This window comes from Thunnus thynnus, chromosome 11 (genome assembly GCF_963924715.1).
Source record: "Thunnus thynnus chromosome 11, fThuThy2.1, whole genome shotgun sequence".
Lineage (NCBI taxonomy): Eukaryota > Metazoa > Chordata > Actinopteri > Scombriformes > Scombridae > Thunnus > Thunnus thynnus.
The window spans coordinates 10,297,741-10,323,674 of NC_089527.1; the positions used below are offsets into that span (position 1 = coordinate 10,297,741).

The 25,934-nt window shown below is 36.8% G+C and overlaps 1 protein-coding gene across 1 annotated transcript in view; it reads right to left on the bottom strand.

The window, feature by feature from the left end:
- Window positions 1–1,113: 1,113 nt before the first annotated feature.
- The window catches only part of pth2ra (parathyroid hormone 2 receptor a), a 62,925-nt gene continuing 38,104 nt past the window's right edge, over window positions 1,114–25,934 (bottom strand). The window contains exons 9-12 of the mRNA XM_067603138.1: window positions 19,661–19,755; window positions 11,968–12,106; window positions 4,361–4,402; window positions 1,114–2,223 (exon numbers count right to left, since the gene is read on the bottom strand). Coding sequence (XP_067459239.1) covers window positions 1,837–2,223; window positions 4,361–4,402; window positions 11,968–12,106; window positions 19,661–19,755 — 663 coding nt within the window. The 3' untranslated portion in view covers window positions 1,114–1,836. The remainder of the gene's footprint in view (window positions 2,224–4,360; window positions 4,403–11,967; window positions 12,107–19,660; window positions 19,756–25,934) is intronic.

The following is a 25,934-nucleotide window of genomic DNA, read 5'->3' on the forward strand; positions in this document are numbered from 1 at the left end:
TTGTTTGGCCTGACCTCCTGACTCATAGCTTTGGTTAAATTCTCAGCAGCTTATTTTAATTAATATTCTTTGTAAATAAAATAATTTGTGGTACAACTAAACCATGGCTCTGGCACTCTCTTGAGTCAAATGTCTTTTCTTATCTGTGGCCATAACAGTATCACACATCCATTGATAGCTGAAATATCAAAGAGCAGCTCAACAGGTAGTTGTTGAAAACATTAAACATTTATCAGTAGTTAACAGGGGGAGAGTGAAAATATATGGGAGAGGAGAGAATGGAGGAAAGACACAAACAAATATCACAGAGAAAAACAGCCAAATTCATTTAGCACATGGAAAGACGAGATTAAGAAGGATCTCTTCGAGTCATTTTTTAAAGCTTCTGCAGGAGAGCCATACAATAAATATACTATTGGTGTGACAAGCATTATAATGCACTAACAGACATGCACGCACAAAGCAGACAAAAAAATCCTTAAGCAGCCACCAAATGCAGGCCTTCACTGTCAGCACAATAGTTGATTGTCAAAATAGAAAAATGGTGCTTTTAATGCTGTCACATTTGATGTGCCATTACAACTCTATGTGCTACTGACTGGGACTGTTTTTTTGTGCCCTTGCTTACAGCTTAAACATAGCAAGTGAATCCACCAATGTGAGCACTTCACGGCAATAAAAGTCAAAATTGTGTGTGCACACAAATATATCAATACATCTCCCAAAAGGTGAGCAACATCTGAAGTTCATTTCAGTTTGATTTTAAAGTTACATAAAAAATATTCTGGAAACATTCAGTTTAGTTCCACTGGGAGCCGCAGGTAGCATGTTGCTCTTCACAAAATGCATGACTTTTCACAAAGTGGGCTGACTGTACAAGCAAGCACATCATTTCACCATGACACTGACTGACTCCTCTTGCATGACAGATACTGTAATTGTAATTAAGCCAACAGGAGGGATGCACACTCCTATCAATGGCTGAAAATTACATTTTCTGTGGAGCTTGGAGCTATGCAGAGAAAATGACATACAGTATCTGCTATAAAGATTAAGTGAACACTTGTTGGCAAGAACAAAGATTCATCATGTCACCATTCCAGTTTTTATTCTACAGCTATCATGCTGCTGGTGTTTTCATTTTATTTATTTATTTTTTTTAGAAAAGTATGCACCTGTTTCTTACCTCCCTTTTCTCCCAGCTTATGGTAAACATATTTTAATGTAAATTTCTCAAGGGTTCTGTGTGCTTTTTCCCCACTGTGGTTTATCATTATCTTCAGGTGACAGCAGGAAAAGTGCACTTTAATGCAAATGCTGTTCAACAGCATACTGTATTTTCCATTTGTCCACCAACCAAACCAAGTGGCCTCCAGTGGCTGCTGGACAATAGAGGGCACTATGGTGTTGCCCTCCCTGAGAAAAACATGGGGTCTTCTGTTTATTGTGTTCAAACAAAAATGTTTGCCCTTTTTTTAAATCTAAAGACATCTGCAGTTTTTCAGTTGAATGAGTTGCATTTAGCCTTTAGGGCACTAGGTTGGACCTTACACAATAATCCGCATCAGTGATCAACATTTAGTGCCAAGGCAGGTAGTACTCATTGATAAGTTTCAGCCAAGATCAACATTCTTTGTTAAAGAGCTTGTGTATATGATTTAAATATTTCTGATTTTGGCGACTTCAAGTGGTACTATCAAGAGACACTGCGGAATGGCACCAATGCAGTAAACTGGCATTCAGCTCCATAACTCTGTAATTGTGTTTGTTACTTTCTTTTTTAAGTTTAGCTAAAAAAAAATTCATCAGTCTCTCCCTTGTGATGGTTGTTGACTGCTACAGTGTTTCCTCCTCATCCTCGGCTGCAGCACTGGTATTGAAAACAGGAAGATTCTCCTTCAGCGAGATATCATCCACCTGCTTGGGGCCGCTGTCCTCAGGTTCTTCTGGTATGGATGGGTCTGAGTTACTGATCACATATCCTGGGAGGGTGGCGTGCATGCTGATCATGGGGGGACCTGTGCTGCGATAAACACGGCTTGAAACAAGCGTTGTGGAGCGTGTGGAGGGGCCACCCCCTGCCAGGTGGGACTGGCTGCTGGTGCTGTTGTTATTGAGGCCGACAACAACTGAGCCATAACGGTAGCGGCCGCAGACCACAGGTCCTTCCCACTCAAAGGTCAGATTCCAGCGGGTCCATGTTTTCTTTATCTCTGTCTGGACCTGTGGGAATGTGAAAAAAGGAAGCAATAAACATCAAGTGCAGAAAAGAAGTCGTCATTGTTTTGCAAATATCTAAATCAATCATTTTGGGGTTTTTTGCAAAAGTTGGTTTCATCCTAATTTGTTTTTAGCCACGCTAACAGCATGGCCACCACTTTGGTCCAGACTGAAATATTTCAATAGCTGTAAGGGTGCCATGAAATTATGCACATTCATTGATTCATTGATGACTTTTCCTCTAGCACCACAAGCAGGTCAAAATTTTCACTTATCCTGTGAAATATCTCAAAATTTATGAGATAGATTGGCACCCAATTTTGAACAGATTCATTGTCTCCTCTAGGGATCCCCCGAATTTTTTTCTAGCACCACCATGAGGTTTTAAATTGAGTTGAGTCTGGGTCAGAAATTCCCCATCAGGATGTAATAACTTTGATGATCTCTTATCTTATCAAATAATATCATCTGGTCAAATTTTTATTTTGTCCTATAGCTACTGTGGTTATGACAAAATACCTGCAGAACGAATCACATTTCCTCAGCTTTACTTTGTGTTTATTGCTAATTGGCAGATGTTAGCAATGCTAACATGCTAAACTAAGATGGTGAACATGGTAAAAACACAGCATATAACAAAAGTGAGTACATCCCTTGTCAAAATCACTAAAATGTTAAATAATTACAAATCCTGTCCATTTCATACAGTTTTATTTGTTTTTAGAAGAAACCTGAGAAAAATGAAGCCAATTCATTAAAAAAAAAAAAAAAAAAAACATTATGATTGAACTATAATGAAAGGTCCATATTTTTGAATGAACTGCAACAAAAGTCAGAACACCCTTCAATAGCGAGATATGCCTCTTTTTCAAGTGTAGGAATGACGGTGATGCTGCACACAGCACTTGGGGGGTAACCGTATGTCTACGAAGTCCAACACATCTAATAGTTTTAAACTGTAAAAAAACAACAAATGGTCACTAGGATTAACAGCCAATACCTGTGTTTTCAATTGAAAACTGTGTTATACTATCGGTCACAATCGTAAACTGATCTGGTTATGTGACCTTTCACATTAGTCACATGACTAATAAATGACTGATAAATGTTAATCAAGACAATCCGTCTATTTTATCATTTAAAAGTTGAATTTCTTGCCCAAAGCCAACAACAACACTTTTAGAGCTTCCAGAAATTAAAAATACATTCTGTCACAATTGTGACTGGTGGGATTAAACAGACTAATTTTGAATATATCAGTAAACAACTTCCTTCTAGCAAACACAAAGCAACAAAAGCATTTGGAGTCATGTTTTTGGCCATGTCACTATCTGTGTTTGGTCTCTTCCAACTGAAAAAACATCAGTCTTAACTTGCTAGATGTTTGCCTTCACTAGCATCTTTATTTTCAACCTGCCACTTAATGCTGTGGCGACACAGCTGCCTACAGTTTTCTATTGTCCAGTTAATTAAATGGTAAGGTTCAAGTATACCATTTATGTCTGCGCCAAACAACAAAAACAATGCAGCATAAAGCTATCTAGAGCTACAGAGTTGGGTGTTAATGCTCAGGGCCAATTGAGACCCCTTCACACTACATGAATAATAATGTCAATAACAAAATTATGCTTTATGGGGCTTTGATTTAGCTCTGACTCAACAGAAAACAGACATCCTCTGTTTTCTGATAATTTTGAGTTGTATGAATTGCAGTCGCTCCGAAAGGTCTTGGAGGATGAAAAGAGTGTTCCCCAGGAGACAATAAAGAACACAAAAAGCAAGCAGAGAAAATGCAAAAAGAACATGGAGGCATTTGTGAAGACAAAACTGGCAGAACTGCCAATTCTGATTGCAACTGAGTGCTGAGTACAGAGTGTATGAGATCGAGGGATTCAGAGACCGATATAATGGCTTAGAATACTTTTTTTAAAAAAATCACATTTCATTAGAGAGGGCAAGAAGCAGATGAACAGAAAACATACTTGACATACTTCCCCCAGTTATGTGTGTCACCAGAATAATACTAACACAAACTTTTTTTAAATACATTGTGTACATATTTTTTTAATGTGCTTCAGTTTTGGAGTGTTTGTGCTATGATTAATGTCCTTTGGAAGAAAAATACAGTATATACACTCACCTCCCCATTGCAGAAGCAATAAATAATGGACACAAAGAAACCCTGAAAAGAGAGGAGATTGACATATAAATTGTGTAGATTACAGTGGGTGGCAAGTCAAGTGAGAAAAAAACTAATATACAGTAGATATAGGATGATCCAAATCATTTTTCAAATGTCATTCTTGTCTCAGTACAACACTAACAATATTTATTATCAAATGAATATGATAATGATTTTCCAGGTCACCAACTGTCATCCCTTTGCTTATTCTAATGAAAAAAAGAAAGACAGAAACATTAATCTCTGCTTCATCTCGTGTTCTTTCTTCACGCTATGATAAGAAGTTGAAGGACACACAGTCTTTGTGAAAGTGGTAGATTACGTGACCATCAGTGTGTGCATGGGTGTGTGTGCCTTCTTGCATATCTTTGCTAGTGAGACAACCTGGCAGAGACAATTTCTGATAAGCCTAAATCAACACTGCACTCTGTAATGAAGAACAGTCTCAAGAGACATTTATCCTAACAGTCATCTAATAAGAACGTATTTACTTAACACTGAAAACCAGCAACACTAATAACTTCTTTATTACAATTCAACGCCCCTTTTAAGACCTAGAGGTTTTGTTTTTTCCTTTTTTAAACTGTGAATTTGAAGTTCTAGTAGAGTTTGAAATGTACAAAACAACCAAAGGAGTTATGGTATACGAGATTCTTGATCATTCTTAAAAAAGCAAAATTATTAGGTATATATAGACTGTAGCAAAATGAAAAGGTAGCTATTTATATTACTAAAGAATCTGATCAGATTACAAAAGTACCTGTATAAAAAATATAATTGTGCACAGGCTGATTTTAGTGAATTGTACCAGAAAATCATATATTATGTGTTATTAGTGGCATGTAATCAGAGCACATAACATGTGAATTTTTGTCTTTTTTAAAGTTGCTTTCATTATTTATGCCCTTAAACAAGTTCATGATTAAATACGGAAGTGATGTGCATGTCTATATGAAGATAAACTGTAGATAAACAAAAATTGTGACTCAAACTGCTGAGCAACACATAATAAAGATTCAAAGCACAAATATGCGTTGCCAAGGCTGGATTGCAGCTATCCCCAGAGGCCCCGAGGTTTCAAATTCACTTTTATCAACTGGTTTTTGTGCTGATTTAATCTTTAATCTTTGGAAATATGCATCAACTGACATCATAAAGGCCTTAAGGTGGGTCCTGCTTAATTTCCTACTGAAGACGATCTCTGTATCAAAATCTACTTCATTATTTGAGTATTGTACTTAAATGCATATTTCTATAAATGTTTTTAATTAATTATAACACAGCAAACAGGTCAGGTAGTTCTCTAGTATTGTAAAGAGAAGGGGAGTTAATTAGTGAAATCAGATGATTTTTAGCTCAAGAGCCCTGTAGCAGAGCACTGAACCTACCATACTCTGTATTTTGTAATCCTTCATTTCATTGAATTTAACCTTTTATAAAAGTTGTCTGTACTTTTTTGGAGAAAACAAAAAAAAACTTTGTTTAACATTAATTAGATACTGCCATCTAGGAATAGCTGATGTTTCTTTGAATTCTAAGCACCTGTGTACATATGTGTATGGGTACATTCATTATAACTGTAGTGAGGGCAGCAACCCTTTAGAAATCCGCTAAGAGTTAAAGGTGGGTGTTTTTCCAGCCCTCTGGATGTGCAGAACTGGCTTTTCATCTCTCGTAGTGGGGGTGTCAGTATTGACACTGGCCAGACAGGGCACCGGTGCTCTCAACCCCTGAGAGACCGATGATTTAACAAGATAACGAAATTAACAGCAAGACGTGGAAACACTTAATGACCTTCTGGGGTTATTTTAGCTGTGAATCAAATGAGAGGACAGAAGGGATCCCATCTCCCCATGGAATAGAGAAATGAGTTTCACTTAAGAGACTGAAATACATTTCACATCGGAACAAAAGAAAAATCACCAGGATTAAACAAATAACAACCTTCAGTCTCATTCTTTCCCCATTATCTCTGTCTTAAACACACACATACCCTCTCCCTGTCACACCCTGTAGAGCCTGAGATATCTGCCAGACCGTCCTAAGTTGTAGAGACATTCCTGCAGTGACTCCACACTGTATTTCACCTTGTGAAGCACACGTCTGAATTAATGTGAAGTAGCTGTCCAACTATGTAGTAATCCAGTTAATATTACTAAGCAAATGTTTTCATGAAAAATAATTCAACTCCCATATCTGTATGATATAAAATGACTTGAATTACTCAAATTCAGATTTAATGCATTGCTGTGTAGCCACACTGCAATCTATTGACCATAGACAGTTATTTCTCTGTAATACTAAGTATAAAGTTATTGTTTGTGTAATACTGTATTTTAGTATATTGTATGATCCAATTAGTTGTTGTTTAACTTTCTGTTCATCTATTAGAAGTATAGGAAATCACTTTGCCAATTAATTAGTCATGAACATCATTTTGAATAATTACCTGATGTGCTGTACTATGACTATTGTTATGCTATGTATTGGATATTCTATATAATACACTGAAACATGCAATATATGCTTACAATCACTGTTGTTGACAATAGTGATAAGCTGAAGTATGTGACTTTTGCATGTAAAACCTCAAGTGAATTAATCTCCCTAGAGCGGAGAAAGTTTCAGATCAATTTTTTTTTCATTCCTTGACACAAAGGAATAAACATTCATTAGAGACGGATAACAATCTTCTCCTTGCCCAAAATCCCTGCCTATCTTTGCTAGTTGATAATAAGACCTGACTGATTTTTATCAGCAGGCTGGTCCTCCTAAGCTCAACAAGGCTTTGCTCCAGTTTATCTTAGTTTTTTCTATAGACGTCTAATCTGTTCATCTTTTGTGCTCGCCTTAAGTATGCAAGCATTTTAACCTTTAGATAGAAACAAGCCTCAGATTGCACCTCAGTATCAAACTGAATGAACTTTTTTTCTATATATTTTTGTACCACAGTAAGCCTAGCAGTGTCCGGCCAACAAATTAAGTTAAGGAAAGTGAGTGTAGTAGAGCTCTATTTGACTTCAACTACAATGGACCAAGAATCAGCAGTGACTGTATCACCTACCAACATCTGCCTGCTTTCAAGAACACCGTTACGACAGTATCTGCCTCAAAGACCTTCTCCACCCCCATGGTAGCGGGATTGCTAAGGATCAGCTGAGCATCTCTGCAGCCAGACGCTCGCAGCTCAGTGTCCAACTGCATTCTGGTGAGTGTCACCTCGCTGGGAGGCCGCGAGTACAACCAGCACTACACAACAGCCTCACAATCCGCTGAGAAGAGTTTATCTCTACAACGACGATCCAACAAGTAGACAAACTTTACATCTGCTGCCTGTGATAAGAGTTGATGTTGGATATTGCTCTGAATTCTTATTTTTGATCCTCATAGAGAAGTTTTAATTATTCCTCTAGCGTTCTGCTGTTTCATAGTAACTGAACCACATACTCCCTTTCACTATTGCTAAACTGATAAGTTATGTTTTGCCATTTAAAAGATCTATTTTATTCATCTGTTTGATTCTGATCTTCTGTTATGTACTCATTACTAATGCCTCATTTATTCAGTTGTAGATAGACATTTAGCGATAAATAAATGTCTGCATCTATCGCCAAGTCGTTGTCTGTGTGTATTCCTTGAAGCAGCAGACAGAGATCACTGTACCGAGCGTTCGCAACTTCCAATTATAAGATTGGTTGATTTGGTTTGTTTATTTTCCTTCAATTGGAGGCAGTGCCCCAATTATCAACGAGTACAAATTTAAATGCTAGTCGCAGCCATCACACTACATAATCTTTTCATTAAGGCACATGTGGAACTCATCCTTAGTTGCATCAGATAAATAACCAAATACTTCAGGCAGCAGAGAAGGCTGTTTTCTTAGGTCCGGATTTATCATAGTTTCTAAATTTGGTTGAAGTGTTGTATCCACCTTGCAGGAAGAGACTTTGCTAAACACAGCTTCACAATGGCAAACAACCATTTCAGTTAAATAAATCTTGTTTTGTCACAGTTTGGTCATGTATGTGGCTTTTTATACATTGTGACTTATTTTTCTTCAGAGCATAGATTATCTTTCTCTGTCGGCATAAGCATGTAAAGTTAAAGAGGCACCAGCCTCCCAAATTACAAAGACTTGCACTTGATTTAGGATCCCATATTGTATTCAAGTTCAAGTACAAGAGGGAGGTCATGAAAGTTAGATGATTCATAAAAGTATTTATAATCACTTGTCCAATAAAGTTACTTGATTAACCAGGATTTGATTCTCCACAAAGTGAATCCACTATTGGAATTTCCATGATTCAGTTATTGTTGATTATTTTTTGGTTCAATTTGTTGTAGAAACAATTGGCCTGTGTCAAAACATACACTCACCATGATCCAGATTGATTTATAAAAAACATAATAATAATGTTATTAATAATTATAACATAATATATAAAGCGTGTGGAGTTATTATATACCATAGACCTTATTATCCATATTTAACATCTCAAATGTTTAATCTGCTTCAAAACAAATCTGCTCATGCTGGGGTGATGGAGTGATGCAGCTGAGGGTTTGTTTGTTTTTCTTCTTGGTTTTTTTTTGTACTTGTTTTGGCATGAAATGGTGCTTTTGTTGTATCTCTGGCCATTCAGACCACCATCACAAATGCAAACCAGAGTCATTTTTTGGCTTTAGGTGGCAGAGGCACAAAAACAGACCTCTCTAAAACCACAAAAAGCCCTTTCATGACGGTAAATGTTTCCACTTTCACTTTAATAGAAATTATTTCAACAAGTACACATTTAAATTCACATCAAAAATTAAATTGATATAATTGCTTGAGGAATGAATAGGTCCCATCCCTTTTGGTTGACTAAATACCACTAACCATCACACTGCAGCAAGAATTATGTTCGCTCCATTGGCAGCCTATAATTTAACACTAAAGCTGCTACAGATGGGTAAAATTTACCCATGGCGGTTTTTCAATTCTGTGTCACTATGTTTTAATAAAATATTCATGTCCCTCAGTCTTTGTCTTTTCCTAAAATAATGTTGTGAAGCACTCCCTATTGTTATAAATAGTGAGGATGAATCTAGATTAAAAACGTAGGCATTTATACCTATAACCGCCACCCTATATTAACCCTATGAAATGCAGTTATTTCCATGTGGTTTATGTTTCTACATTCGAGTTACTAGGCAATGGCATTCGTTTTTTTTTCCTCTTCTTCTCTGACATGAACTGCCCACTGAACCAGCCACTTTACTTTACCAGTCCTTTTATTTTACTTGAATATTTTCATTTTATGCTACTTTATATTTATATTCCACTACATTTGCAGATTAAGATTATTGATACAAAATATATGAAGTGATAAAATATGATGTATCAATATAGATTAAACTACCCAGCAGTATATAAGGTAGTTAAAATTATATTAAAATTAACATTCAAATGTTAGGCAATACATCTGTAAAAATAATACATGTAGCATGTAACATAATATAACACAAGTAAAACTTTAAATGCAGGACTCTGATGTGTAATAGAGTATTTCTATACTGCAGTATTGTGACTTAAAGTCTGAATTTTCCTCACTGGGACCGGCATGTTGTCTTCCTCTCTCCCTGAAAGCTTTTTTCTTTTTTTATAAGCTACTAGTTGACTCTCCCTCCACCTTAAATGTATTTTTTTTCGTTTATCATCATCTTTCTCTTTGCCTGTTTTCATGAAGGTGCTCCCATCACCTAACAAGTGAAGCGATGCAACAAGAAAACATCAGTAACTGTGGTCCTGCTAGTTGTTTCACAGGGAGCAACAGAAAAGTGGATTACCTTCTGGAGTTGCACAATGATTGTTTGACTTTTTCTCATTTTTTCCCCTTTGAAATGTGTTCTGTTTCACTGTTTGATGTTGTGTTGAATTGCATGTTACCTCAAGGGGTTTCTGTGACCTTAGCCACATGTGAATCGAGAGGTGTGCAGCGGTTGCAGCTGCTCCTACAGTGATGGATTAGTCCATTAATCTGTAGTGCTTGGGGAGGATCCTACATTGAGTATAGTTTTTACGTGCTTTGGGGGTCTTTGTAAGTAATTTTGGAGGGTATAATGAGTTAGAATAATAGGCCCTAACATAATTTTGTATGTTTTATATCTAAACATCATCATAATAAACCTATAGTTGTTTGGGGCCCCTAGTAGTTGGGGCCATAGCCTGCTAGAGGTCACAAACTCCACAGGGAACCTTTAAGATGATGGAAAATCTTCACAAGGAACTGCAACAGGATTATTAATGTCTTTCTATTTTTGTTCAGTGAACAAAACAGTGAACTTTTATCATGGGCACTGATGCTGTCTGTCAGTATAGTGTTTGATGATACGTGAGTGATGATCATGCTGCAGGAACAGTTTGCAGACACCGCTAATTATTAAATTCATAAAAAAATTTAATCCGGGCAGCATTAAGTTCCCTACAAAATGTATTTCCTATTGCAAATTACTTGCAAATGGGTGTGATTTCTAGGAGATGCACAGCACTTTGATGGGGAAAAGTGTACTGGAGGTTAGAAGCTACCAGATTTTAGCAATGTCATCATGTACTTTCATTTTATCCTAATTTGTCTGTGTGCCCTTGAAGTTCATGGTTTTCACTTATATGCTTTTAGTATTACATTTACTCCAAGTTTATAAGTATGCAAGCCATCTGCCTGACCCGGTGCTGTAAAATCTGTTACATATTGGTCTGACTCTGGGTCTTCTTGATATTCAATATAATGAGGCAAGACTTTTTACTATCTTGCATAAGAATACTATGCAAGTTATACTTTACTCAGCAAACTTTTCTTGTGATCTAAAAAGTATCTACTGTATATGCAAGATAGACATGTTTTTTCCATATTGAATTTTGCATAAAATGAGTAATCATTAGAGTATGTTTAGCTGCTTTTGGCTGAGCCCCTGTAGTGTAATTTGATTTTCTCCATCCATCATCATTTTTACATGGAAGGGTTCATTTCCCGTTTGTCATCCAAGCAATTTAACGTAGAACTGAGAATCATTTAATTACAATAGCTCATAAATTAAGGGCAGAAATAAATTCTAATTAAGTATGAAATGTGATTTTATGAATATGTAGGAAATCACGCCCTTACTTACACATAGTTTTAAATTGCTTATTTAAACTTTGGCAGAGTCACATTATGACACTGGATCAATCTCATTAACAAGCTGCTTCACTGAATAATGAACAGAGTTTCACTCTGACACTGACAGTGAGTAATTTATCGCAGATAATTGTGGTTTAGCCCCACACTGTGAAATTAAAATGTTATAAGTTACAATAAGTCAGCACTTTGCCCACAGTGAGAGACCATCTATGGGGCAGCACAAACTGAAATCTGTCATCTAATGGACTCTAAATGTGTTGTATGTGTGTGTCTCTGTGTTACTGAGAGTCATCACGCTGACTTTGAGACGATGTGTGGACACAAAAGTGCTTTTAGTGAACAATCATAAAATCACTGAGCTGTCTGATATGTGAATACATCCCATTACCAATTGAAAAAGAGTACCTGGAAGGAGTTGAAAAACAGCTCACAGTACATGCGGACCTCCCAGCTCGGTCCCTCAAATGTATGAGGCAGTCCAACAAAGATGATGTAGTGGATGCCAAACACCAGCACCAACACAAGGGTGGACTTCGCCAGTTTCCTATGGAGACACACACATGTAAATATGTATAGACCCCAACTGTCATGGACTCGTGGTTTTTGGTTTTTGGACTGTTTTTTGTTTTTGTTGTTCCTTTTGGTCATATGGTTTTGCTCGTTTATGAATTGAGTTGTCTTGCATTATAGTTATTCACATAGTTGGCCCCAGTATTTTATTGATTATCAACAGTTCCCTAGAGAATTTACTTTTTCCTTCTATTTTTAAACATGCTGTTGTGCAACCTCTTTTAAAGAAACCTAACCTCGATCCCTCTGTTTTTTCAATAATTTTAGACCAATTTCTAAACTTCCCTTTTTAAGCAAAGTTTTAGAAAAGGTTGTTTCAACCCAACTTTTAGCTTTTATGTGTCAAAACAATATCTTTGAGAAAATTCAGTCAGGTTTTAGAGCTTTACATAGCACAGAAACTGCCCTCCTGCAGGTAACTAATGACCTCCTTTTAGCAGCTGACAGGGAGGGGAGCGCAATTTTAATTCTTTTAGATCCAAGTGCAGCTTTTAACACAGTAGACCACACTATTTAAGTTGACCGTCTTAAGACCTGGGTGAGTATCAAGTAAACTGCCCTTGATTGGTTTTATTCTTACCTTTTAGAAAGAACCTTCTCGGTCACCACTGGTAACTTCACTTCTTCAACAGCCCACATTACCAGTGGTGTACCGCAAGGTTCGATTTTAGGTTTTATTTTCCATCTACATGCTTCCACTTGGCCAAATCATTCAACAACACAACGTTTTTTTTCATTGCTATGCAGACGACACACAGATATACCTTCCCCTGAGACCCGGTGATCCTAGAAGCCTAGCTGCTGCTGTAGATTGTCTCAGCAGTGTCAACTGTTGGATGGCACAAAATTTCCTTCAACTCAACAACTCAAAAACAGAAAATCATACTGTTCAGTGCCCCTAATCCGAAAAACGCCATCAGTCTTGGTCCCCTGTCCACCTACATGAAGCCCACTGTCAGAAATCTAGGAGTACTGTTTGATTTAGATTTAAGTTTCAAACCGCACATTAAAAAACTTGTCCAGTCCTGTTTCCTCCAAATAAGAACCATTTCTAGAATTAAGCCAATGCTCTCCCACTCTGATTAGATTACTGTAACTCCCTCCTTTCCAGCATAACACAAAAATCCCTCTCTCGCCTCCAACTAGTTCAGAACGCAGCAGCTAGGTTTCTAACTGGTTTTAACAGACGACATCACATCACCCTGATTCTGGCTTCTCTTCATTGGCTCCCTGTTCGTTTTAGAATTGATTTTAAGGTTTTACTGATCACTTTTAAAGCACGTCTGGGTCTGGCTCCAAGCTACATAACAGATATGTTGACCCCATACGAGCCAGCCAGCAGCCTTAGATCCTCAGATCCTTCTGGCTGTCCCAAAGTCAAGGCTTAAATCTAAAGGTGGCTGTGCTTTTGCCAACAGGGCCCCTCGACTTTGGAACGACCTGCCTGAGGAGATAAGGCTCGCAGAATCAGTAACTTCTTTTAAATCACTTCTTAAAACCCATTTCTACAGACTTGCTTTTACGTAATGTTCTCTTTTGATCATCTTTCTATTGTCTTTTAATCTTTTTATCATCTCTTTGTCATCTGCTGCCGTCTTCTTAAGGTCAGACCTGCTATTGTTTTCTGTGTCATGTCTTTGCTTTGCATTGTAGTGCTTTTGCTTTGTCTGTCAAAGCACTTTGTAAACTTTTTTTTTTTTAAAGGTGCTATATAAAAAAAGATATTATTATTATTATTATTATTATTATTATTATTAGTTAGCTTATGATGTTGTTTACTTGGGTTTATATTCATGTGTATTCTTGGATGGGTTAATGTATGCTGGGTTGTATTAATTATTTGTATCGTGTTTTCTGGGTTTTGGTTTTCTGTTTCCCTCCTGTGCTCCTGCACTCCTCTCCAGCCCATTTTTCCCTCCACACCTGCCCTGCATCAAGCTCGATAGCTCTGCTCTGCTCTCAGTGTTTCCCTCAGCCTCTCAGGTCCCAGCCTGCCCTTGTGTCTTGCCACCTGTTCCTTGTTGTTTGATTAGTTCAGTTTGTATTTTAGTCCTGGTATTCAGTTCAGTTTTGTTGGATCATCTGTTCAGTTTCTTCAGTCTTGTCCTGTGTTCAGTTTTGCTCAGCTTAGCCAGCTTTTTATTTTTTGCCTGCCCAGTTTCAGAATAAAGAAGTTTTTCTTCGTCTGCTTTGCTCACAGTCTCTGCATTTGGGTCCACCTGCTCCGCTACAAATGACACCAACTGATTGCAATGTTTGCAATCAATACTGATATCAGTATTAGAGAAAAAGAAAAATCTGATAATGGTATTAAGGCCAATTTTTATTATTTTTATTCTTTTACAGAAACATTAATTTTTTTCAAGATTTCCTATCGATTTGTTATGTTAAAAATTATTTATTATTGAACATGTCAGTAAATTATTATGAACACAAATGGCACACACAAAAACATAATTACCTTTAGTTAATAAAAATGGTTTAATATGAAATAAAATGCAGCCCACTGAAAACATGTATTGCTGCAATTTGCTCTTCTTTTTGCATATTATCTGCCAACATAATACACCAGTATCAACATACCTGTGTATCTGTGTATTGATTGATCATACTATCATACATATTCCTGAAGGAAATTTTCAAAATTGTTTGATAAGGAATTGGTGATTATTTATCAGAGAACAACCTGCAGACATGGCATGTCATAGCATAAGTTAAAAAAAGTGTAAGCCTCATGTGTGAATGCAAAACAAAAATGTGTGAAATGCATGTGTATATGTTTGTAAACACTATGATAAGTAATCTGAGTTTCACATCAAATTAAATCAAAGCAGCAAAATTTAACGTAGAGGCACAAATCAACAGCAAATTAGTTTTATGGTTTCTGCGCTTATGGCTTCTAACAATCCAAATAGTGAGATTATTAATGATTTTTTTCTTGCCAAGGTCACATTCCTTCCACAGATTGAGTCTCTTATCTTAGATACAGAAGCGCAGCTGTCTCTGTTGATACTAGACTGCAACACTGAAGTGCACTTTTTGTTTAGGCTTACTGTTAGGGAAAATTGCATTATAAATCCTGCAAACCACCTCTGGGTTTCTATTTCCCAAAGCATATGACAGATATTATTTTGATATTCTGCTGACTTTCCTAAAAAAAACATTAATGTTAAGGTAATGCACCCACCTTAGAATCCAGTCAGCTAACCCGCACGTCTAAATCAAGAAGTGACATACTCTATGCTTGAATTTGTTCTGTAAACTTTTTTCTCTGGGGATTTCCTGGTGGATATATATATTTTTAGTTAAGGTGTCTTCAGTGCTTTGACTAGCAGTGTTAGAAGTACAACATAATCCTGCAGATCACTACAGATTTTAGCTCATGGCAATCCAACATCCAGACCACACTATCTTTACCTAGCTGGCTGATTTACATGCATCTACATACATCTCTCTCATCTTTATATACAAATCTCAGACCCAGTGCCACACAGCCATCAAGTAATCACAGTTAGGACCCAGACAGCCCTATTGAAAAAACATTTTTAATTTATGGTGACCATCTGGAACGTACGTAGCAGCAGCTCACGACATGCAAACTGACAGAGGTGAAGATTCCCGATTGGAAAATAGTGTTTTTGTTGGAGTTTGTTTGTACAAAGCATTGAATTATCAACATTCACCACAAGTTCAAGTGAGGACTTTAGCTCAATATCTTCATGTAATGATCCATCCGGAAAAGAGATGAAGAGTACTTTGTAAAGAAAACAAGTCAGATGTAGCTATTCAAACTCTGCTGGGAATGTAAAAGGTCCCAGAAAATGGCCACACAGAGAAAAACAGAAATTCCTGTATTGAAAGAGCAATTTGGACGACAATAGCAAACTGCGTCCGCATGATGAACTCAAAACTAGCTGAAAGGAGAGCATATACATTCATTCAACATATCTGTTTCCAGTAACTGACTGAAGCAGATATCGCAGCAGAATTGCAGCACTTCTTAGCAGGTCGCTATGTTTGAAGAAATCCTCCGTTTGGGAAGGGAAACTGATCTGTCTGCTGCTCTCTTCAGCTGTGATGGTAATACTCTGTGGCAGCTCTACTGTGTATGTGAATTTCAATTTAGCTATGTCATAGTTAATGCTGACTTGGCAACAGTGCTAAATGCCTGCACATTGCAAAGAAAAATCAATCATAATAGTCTCAAATCAAGATCTGTTGCCCAAACAAAAATAAGTAACAGTGATGTTCTTTCCTGTTTCTGTCCTTGTAGCATTTCTAGTTTAACTGCTAGTGTGAAAATGAAGTATAAACAACATACGGCCAAGAAAACAGGGGTAATTTAATGCAATCCAAGAGGCAATTTTATATTTTTTACCCTGAAATATGCAACATAACTGCATGACTTCGATTTAAAATTCAATCCATTCGTTTTGGCTCATGTTTTTTCCTCCTTTGGTCTCTCTCGGTTCCACAGCATCTGTGGTAAACGTTTAGGAGGCTTATGATTAAAAAAAAAAATCTGAATTCACATGCAATCATTCATTTTAAAGGGGCCCTGTGGAGTTTCCTTGTAAACAAACATTTTGATTCAGTTTTACACAACAAAACGCATTGTGTGTATCCTTGAGGACTATACATGTGGAATGCATTTTGTTCCCCATGAAACTTATTCTAAATCCTGCATTGTTTACATCCTATGGCATCATATAGTTAACAGTCAAGTCAATTTTATTTGTATAGCCCAATATCACATATTTTCCTCAGGAGGCTTTACAGTCTGTACAGCAATACAACATCCCCTTGTCATGGACTCATGGTTTTTGGACTCTGCGTTTTTGTTCTCTTGGTTTCCTGTGTTACACTTCTGTTGTCCAGTCCTTTTGGTCATATGGTTTTGCTCATTCATATGATTTGAGTGATTTGTATCTTTAAAGGGCTGTCTTGCATGATTATTTACCTTATAGTGTTGTGTACTGAAAGTTATTTGCTCAAGTTGTTTGCTGCATTTGCTCAATATGACTTGTGCACTTTAAGTTTATGTAATTCTGAGACAGTTTGATTTATGACGGGTTATCTATTAAGAGGTTTATGCACAATTATATTGTGTTTTCTTTTTGCTCTGTATTTCCCTTCTGTGTTCCTGCACTCCTCCTCAGCCTGTTTTTCCCTCCACACCTTCCCTGCATCAAGCTCATCAGCCCTGCCCTGCTCCCTGTGCTTCCCCTAGCCAATCAGTTCCTTGCCTGCTCCCATGTCCAGTCACCTGTTCCCCATTTCCTCATTAGTTTGTATTTTAGTCCTTTTTTTCAGTTCAGTTTTGTTGGACCCTCTGTTTGCTCTGGTCTGTTCGGTCTCGTTCTGCTCAGCTCAGCCAGCCTTGTTTTTGCTTGCACCATCTCAAAATAAAGAAGTTTCTCCAGCCTCGATCAGCCTGCAGTCTCTGCGTTTGGGTCTACCTGCTCCGTTACTCTTAACACCTCTGTCCTTAGACCCTTGATTCAAATAAGGAAAAACTCCCTACAAAACCCCTTTTTTTTTTACTTAACAAAGAAAAAGTTTAGCGACTTTATATAACCCACTTTACTTGGAGTTAAATCAGAGTGCTCCCTTAATGCTGCTAACAATCCCTCATTTGCACAGGGGAACTGTGTTAGCACAAAACAACACTAAGTTCAGTAGGTCTGTAGACTGTGATGGTACATCTGTCATAGATTTAATGAATATTGCTTAAATCATTCTCAGTCTTTGCAAGATGTATTCTTTTGAGAGAATGTTGATTTTCCTCAGTGCTCTCTGTCTATTTTCTTTATTTTTTTTCTTTCTTTATTTATTTATTGATACTCTTTCACATATATGTATGAGATGGGCTTTATTGGCTTGGCATTCATCTCTCAGCATTGGTTCCAGTTTAGTGCACCTGATTACTATCATCTTTTCTGTCTAATAGTCCGCTCATCTATACAAAACAGCCTCGCTTGCTGCATTCAAAACACAAGCTCTTCTTAGAAAATACTCTGTAATTATGATGTTTTTATCTGACACATGGATGCCAGCACCAGCAGGGGAGAATAATACTGATAATTGCAGATGTGAAAATGTGTGTGTGTGTGTCTGTACATATTAGCCTACTTATGTTGTGGGGACTCGCCTCCCTTTTCAGGACAAAATGCAAGTCCCCACAATATAAATTTTAAGTTAAGTCTTGATTTAAGGGCTAGCATCTAGTGATTATGCATTACGGAGGGCAAGTCTGTTTGTGTGTGTGTTTACTCATTTGCATGAGCTCTGCATGTTTATGTATAATTGAGAGTCAGTGAAGATATGAAAGGCGTCTGGGAATAAAATCTATTGGATATCATGGTGTATAAATTTGAATTAATTTAAATTTGACAAAGGGATTAGCAAAAAAACAAGTGCATAAGCACAAATCAAAGACTTGGTTCACACCAAGCGAGATACATCTGACAAAGTTTATTTTAAGTCTAAAGGATAAGTCTGATGAAGACAAAAAAAACAATGAGTTGATCCTCTGCTAACAATTAGTGTCTGTATAGCCACTGATTGCTCTGCTGCAGTGGATGACATGTTTCTTCCTTGTGATTAACAGTGTTTATTGAGTCAGTCCCAGTCATTATCTTACCAATCCACACTTGAAAATAGTTCAGCAAATACAATATTTTCTCCTTTTTTCTCTGTCTCCTGTGGTTTAGGAAAGTTCTTAGCCGTGTGTTGTCAGCAGATATCAGTGGCATCGAATGAATCCCCTACGTGAGCTGTGATATAAGCCATCTCCAAGGTAAACAGTGATACATATAAACTACAGATTGCTTTGACTATAACACTATGTGCCTAAACAATACCTGTGTTGTTTTGTGATATGTGCATGTACACTTGCTATATCTACTTGTACATAGTCATATTTGAGATTCTTGTATGTATCTTGCTCTCCTGGGTTTATTTTTTTCTTTCACTCGTTCTTTCTTCAGTGTTTTCTTTACATCTTAAACTCTTTTGTCAGACAGTGTATCACAGGTGACCTATTGAGCCCTGGAGGGTTGAGTAGGAGAGGACTGTGGAAAGAAGGACTAAAATGCTTCAAATCAAAAGCAAAGAGTTTTTTAAAAAAAAACATATATACAGTATATATATGTGACCTGTTTTTTGAGTTTATATCTTCAGTAGTAACAATTGGGCTTGGGGCCATGCACAACAGACAGGTTAAGGAGTATTGAGAGGCTGACTAATGCAGTGTTGATTTTGGTGTTTTCATGCAATTTGTCAAAAATTACTGAGATACAGTACAGAACAACAGCAGCCTTATCCTTTAAGGTTGAAAACGACATGCTTCCAGAACTTTTACAAAAGTGAAAAAACACTGAAACAAGAAAACATTAAGAAAATGTGAATATGAGCAATTACAGACAGAGATCGGACAATTCTGCAGTACGCAGGTTACGTCAAACTCCCACCTTGGATATGAAATAAAGAGCAAAAGAGTTATAAATACAGTCAGCTCAGTACAAACCTGTACTGTTTCCTGGTGTCGTATCTCCCTGCATTTGTCTCTCGAATTTTAGTGGCCAACACTCGAACGATGTTCACAAATAAGATAAAGTTGAGCTGAAACAGAAGGAGAGAGGTGGAAAAACTCTCATCAATCAGATCACTAACTTGTTATGACTTGCTTTTATACTGTGGATGGATTTTACAACATCTGTTTTTTTCAAGAGTGGATCTAAATATGTATACTTGTCATTCATCAATATTCACAAAAGGCAAATTATTACCACAGTTTTATCAAATTAAATCAGAGAAATTAAATCAAAGAAAAAATATTGTGGTTTCAGCTGAAATCTGTAGATTTCCACATGTTGTTGACCCATGACTAAGATAGCATAACATCTAGTTTGGAGCTACAAACAAGGTTTTAGTACCTTATTTGTTGGTTATTAACTCATTTGTATTTTTTTGAAATGTTGTTTTTTTAATGGCTGCAGCATTGGTGAAGAGCCCAGAACAAATTTCCCACTATGTGGGATAATAAAGTTAATCTTAATATTAATCTCAATCTCAATAGTGTATATATCAGAGTAACACAAAACATTATTCACAAGAAAAATATGGACTGTGTTCAAATCACAGGCCAATTTTAGTGTTTTGCTATCGTCCACCATAAACCCAAATGACATATTAAGGAAAATGGTACTGGTTCCATCTTTAAATTGCAACAAAAATACTAAAATACTGTATCTAATTCTGTAAGAAACCATAATCTGTACATTCTTTACATCATTTTCAAGTCAATTTATCACAAGATAGGATTAAATAAGTATTGAATGCTTGCAGTTTAAAAGCTGCAACAACAATAGTAAAAAACTTATTGACTTATTGTAGTGTTCTGTAAAGTCAATTTATTTTTCAGCAGTTGAAAAACAGCTAAAAAAAAGTCTTGCCAAGTCCGGGGATTTATTCTGAGAGACCTCCAGTGAGGCTGAGTAAAGTAATTAGAAACATGTAAATTGTGGCTTGTGTTTCTGCAGCCATTTTCTTAACATGGATAAAGACTTGGACCGCTGAAGCTATATAATCCTTTCAATCCTGTAGGCCACTTGGATGAGCCTGAATGAGGGTATAGTAACAGATGCAGTGTACGTATTCCAAACATGGCTTTATTTTTAAGATTTTAACTCAAACCCAGAGCTACCCTACAGTCGCATTGTTCCTTGATTATCACAGACGGAAATAAGAATTGACTTTTGGGACTTGCTTGACAGTATCAAGATTGAAATTTTGCACCTGTAATTGGAATACATGATAATGAGAAAGTGCCATCTGACCCTGAAAAACCCAGAAAATATGTGACTCTGTGTGATGAGAAGGAAAAGTGGCATTTAGACTATGAACCTACTTACAGCACCATCCAGAAATAATGCTTATCAAGGACTGTGATGACTATTAATAATATCATTCATGACTGGTCACATTGTGGTAAATGGAATCAAAGCCTACTCTTGACATGCAGAATTTATGAGGCGTCACTTCCAGTATCTATAAATGTAACACAATATGACAGGTGTTTTGCATGTTTTTACAGCAATATTAATCCATTTTAAATCACCTGTGTATGCGAGCCTGTGCAAGTTTATTTTGAGCAGTGACTGAACAAGAGATGTAAACATCTTGAGGTTCAGTAATTGACCATTCAACATTTTCCATAGATCATCTTATCTTGAAGAGCTTGATATACAGACTGCACTGCAAAAACATCAACAATTGTCTGACACACACACACAGAGCTGAATTTTTCTCCACATCTATTTGAAGGCTACTCACAAAGGTACTCTGACATCAGTTATTGATGCACAAGCAACATTTATATCAAACAAACTACTTTGTATGTAACTATAAACTCTCAGAAAACAGTGAACACAATAGAAGGTTAATATTGTAATGAATTTTGGAAGAAAAAAAACTATTGTATAAAATAAACTCCTTCATACATTTATTCATATGGCAGATGCTTTTGTCCAAAGCAGTGTACAAAATATATAACTCTTCTAACTCTCAGCAAATAAAAAGGATGGGCAACATGTTAGTAATGTAAAAACTGGTAAAAACATCTCTACTAGCTTTGTTTACATGGTGCTGAAAGATTCACCAACAACAACATTTTTTCAAATGGTTGCAGGACAACACAATGGGCTTTACAATACTGCTAAAATCAAATGTCGTCTTTTAATGTGGAGAAATAATCAGTATAGATTCAATGACCAAATATGTTATGGTTTAAAAACACTGAGCGATATCATACAAAGTCAAAGCAATGTTATTTGTATAGCCTATTATCTACAAATAACAAATTTGCCTCAGTGAGCTTTACTGACAGATGCACAGCAATGCAACATCCTCTGTCCTTAGATCATCGATTCAGATAAGGAAGTTTTGCAGGTATTTGGTCATAAACAAAAGTTTCTGAAAAAAAAGCCTGCTAATGCTGCTAAATAGAGCGTTAGAGGATTAGCAAAGTTATTACAAATCATGACATGAATATCTGAACCACTTTCAACAGTAACCCAGCCAATAGTTGTCAAGATACTTCACTCAAAACCACAAATTACAACCTCATGGTGGTGTTAGGGGATGATCAAAGCCAGTAGGATTAATCCTCTGGGGATCATGAATGTCTGTACAAAATTTCATGGTAAATAATCAGATAGTTGTCAAGATATTTCAGTTTGGTGGGCCGACTGATCAGCAGACATCTCCATCTACAGAGCCATGCCACTGGCTGAGATTGTTCTGTTTGGTCCACTTAATCTCTGAGTTATCAGCTATCAGTAATCAGCTGTTACATTCCTATTGGATATAAAAATCTAATTTCTCACCAAGGACTTCATCAGCACACAGACATGCTTTGCTGAGATGAAGTGTTCTGAAAGTCTTTTCACACAGCCAGAGTCATTGGAAGTAATTTACAGCACATGTGTATGAGGATTGTAAGAGTTGAATTAGAGCATGTGCAACTATTTCTGCAAGTTCAAACTCTTTTTGTATCTTCAGGGGATCATCTGTTGCAGCCAGCAGTGCATCAGTCTGCATTTCCAGTCACAGCTTGGTGGCAACTTCAGCAGACAGGGACAGATGACTGATGTCAGAACATGTCTTTCTACAAGTGTATCACATTTCAAGAGTTTGGTCATAATTTCATAGTTTTTATGAAAGTGGTTCTTACAGCAAGACACTGCATTTCTCTCTATATATATAACAGCAGACACTAAAAGAATCCTCAGCATTTAGAGGTAGTATGTATAGTATGGATAAAAGACAGAAAGAGACTGGTGTTAATCCTGTTTGATTCTCATCATTTGCATTGGCAACAAATACTGTGGTTTTAAGCTATAATGCTCATTTGAATTTGAATGAAAGGGAGTCATAATAAAGACTCATTTTCTTGATATTAATGAATACATATCTTCATTCCCAGTATTCAGGTTCAGTGTATATTTTCTTCTTTCCCTTCTAAGTAAGAAGTGAAAGAATATTTTTAGTTCCATGTCTCAACTCATCAACTCATTGTTTTTTAGTTGCCATGTCTGCGTACAGCCATTTCTCTGAGAAACAAACAATTAAAGTTGGATGCAGCCTTTTTAATGATCTCTCCTTTCTGCGACTCTCAGTTTCTTTGTTCATGTCTCTCGGTACTTATTTGTGCCGTTCCTTCCTTTTTTGGAATAAACCAGAGATCATTAAAAAACATGTTCAGCCAACTCTGAGGTTACTTACAGTACTGCCTTTGGGTTAATTGTGCTCAGATTCTGCTCAGTTATTTGCTGTTTTGGTTATGCTCTGGTCTGGTGCAGTTGTTTAACCAGTACAATAATTGGTTCATACACACACTCACACAACTATAAATCTTTTTCAGCTTGCCACCACTTGATAACCTATGTCAGTAAGTCTCCATGGAGGACATTTGTTCATTATGTCTTTCAAATCTGTGGATTTGTTTACTCGGCTATTATGTTTGTTCTATACTGTGCAACAGTTGTAAAATGACAGAATAGTATTTGAGACACAGAGACTCATGGCTGGTTGCTATGATGAAGAGTAGCAGTGGCTACCTAAATCACCTTTGCAGAAAGCATGTAATCTAAAAAACTGAGGGTTTTAGATATTCTTAACCCCCACAATAAGATAATCTGTATTGCCTGGGTTAAGATCTTTGAATCCACCCATCATGACATGAAACAGCGGTGTCTTGGTTGAATCAATTCAATGAGCACCACAGAGGGACTAACAATTAGCCAATCAACGCCAAGGGCACTGTTGTCAAGCTATTGTCAGTCTGTGTGCCCGAACCAAGGAGGAGTAAAACTGGGCAGTGCTGATCAAATATGAATCAAGATTATGTTACTGTATTGCCTATTTCTCGCCTCAAATGTTTTCAGAAACATATTTTAGTGTACTGTTTAGCTGTAATATAAGAAAGTTTGTGACCATGGATGTATTATAATAGCTGGATATGGTGCCGATGCTTAGCCTTGCAGCCATTTTTTCCCAGTGGCCACTCACGGTATTGCAGTAAAAAATCCCTCTGCAGCCCAAAAAGCATTTCCCAAGGAATGTGGCGGTCAGCGTGGTGGATTGGCATTTAACACGTCTGACTTTGATTCTAGTCAGAGGCTTATGATGGCTTTTTTTTTTAAACATGACTACAATATTTTCCTAACCTTAATCAAAGGTTTTGCCGCTAAAACCTTAAATCTGCATTGCACATGTAGAAATAAATAAATATCATCATTAAATGTTTAAACTTTGCCAGTGAACAGGTGCTAAATCATCCAGTATAGATAATCTGTCAGGTGATAAAATTATACAGTATGTATGTGTGTCTAACTCCAACCCAATGGCTCGCGCTTCACTTGCACTGTATGTCTTCAACTGCAATCGAAATCCAAAGCCTCAAGTCTTTTCTTTTATCCACTTACACTCTGTGAGTACCAGAATAATGTATAAAACTGACAGAAGACTGCAGCTGCTGCTGTTAACATGCTGCTTTTGCTGCTTAAGTGGTGTAACATAAATTTTACTACGCTCCAGGGCAGGATTGGAAATCATTTAAAAAATCTCTATGTCAGTGCAAACAAAATGACTCAGAACCTAAATACCTTATTTAGGGAAAATTAACATGCTTAAACTTGTTTTATTCAAATTATTTATGCTGCAGTCACATTTTGGGTGGTAATCAGAACACTGGATACCCAGCTACCCAGGGAAATACACCCAGCTTCAGCAGTATAGGTAACCATGCAGACACGATGACAAAGACCACAGAGTCAGAGTAGTAACTAAGGGATTGTAAATGTAAACATGAAAATAACAAATTGGGTTGCGTTTCACAAAAAAGCATTGCATACATGCAGACTGGAAATGACGCCACCATCCCATTTCACAAATGGCACCTAGTTTGCAATTAGGGTAGGATTCATGTATGTATTTGTATATATATATATATATATATATATAGAGAGAGAGAGAGAGAGAGAGAGAGAGAGAGAGAGAGAGATTTTTGTGTGTGTGTTTGTTTTGTTTTGACATATAACATTATAGAACACAATAAGCGATTTGAATACATAGTCCCATAGTCCCAACGAATAGAAATACAACCAATGAGTCTCCAATGGTATACAGTAAAAGTAAATGCTCAAAAGTATTTTGTAGGTGATAGGGAAATGAACATAAAAAGAAAGTAATGATCAACTGTGCCTTTAGTCTTTATCATCACCTAAATAAGAGTGGAGAAAGGACAAAGAAAAAAATCCAACACAATGAAAGGAAATAAGCAGCAAAGGAAAATAAGAAACCAGTGGGAGAGAAAAATAAATTAAAAAGGAGAAGAAGAAACTAATCCCATTTCAGCCACATAGAAGACCAACCTATCCTTTAGTCTAGCTAATCATCCTTTCACGATAGAGTTTGTATTTTCTGATTTATCTGGTGTATTACTTTGATATTGGATATGACAGCGACATGTGTGCTTGCCGCTGCTAATTCTAAACGCTTCAACCCAATTCTGTTTAGAAATGGAAAGAGGGGCTTTCCATCTGCAGACAATCATTATTTTAACTGCTCTTGTACACACAAGTAGTATAGGTTTTTCACTGACTGATAAATTAAGTTGCCAAGTAATAAACTGACTTTGAGCATGTAATAGTTTTGTCTAAGATAATAGTTAAGAATGCTGCAACTTCCCTCCCTATATGTGTATAATACAGGGTTTTTTGCCAGTGCATTGCAAGCCT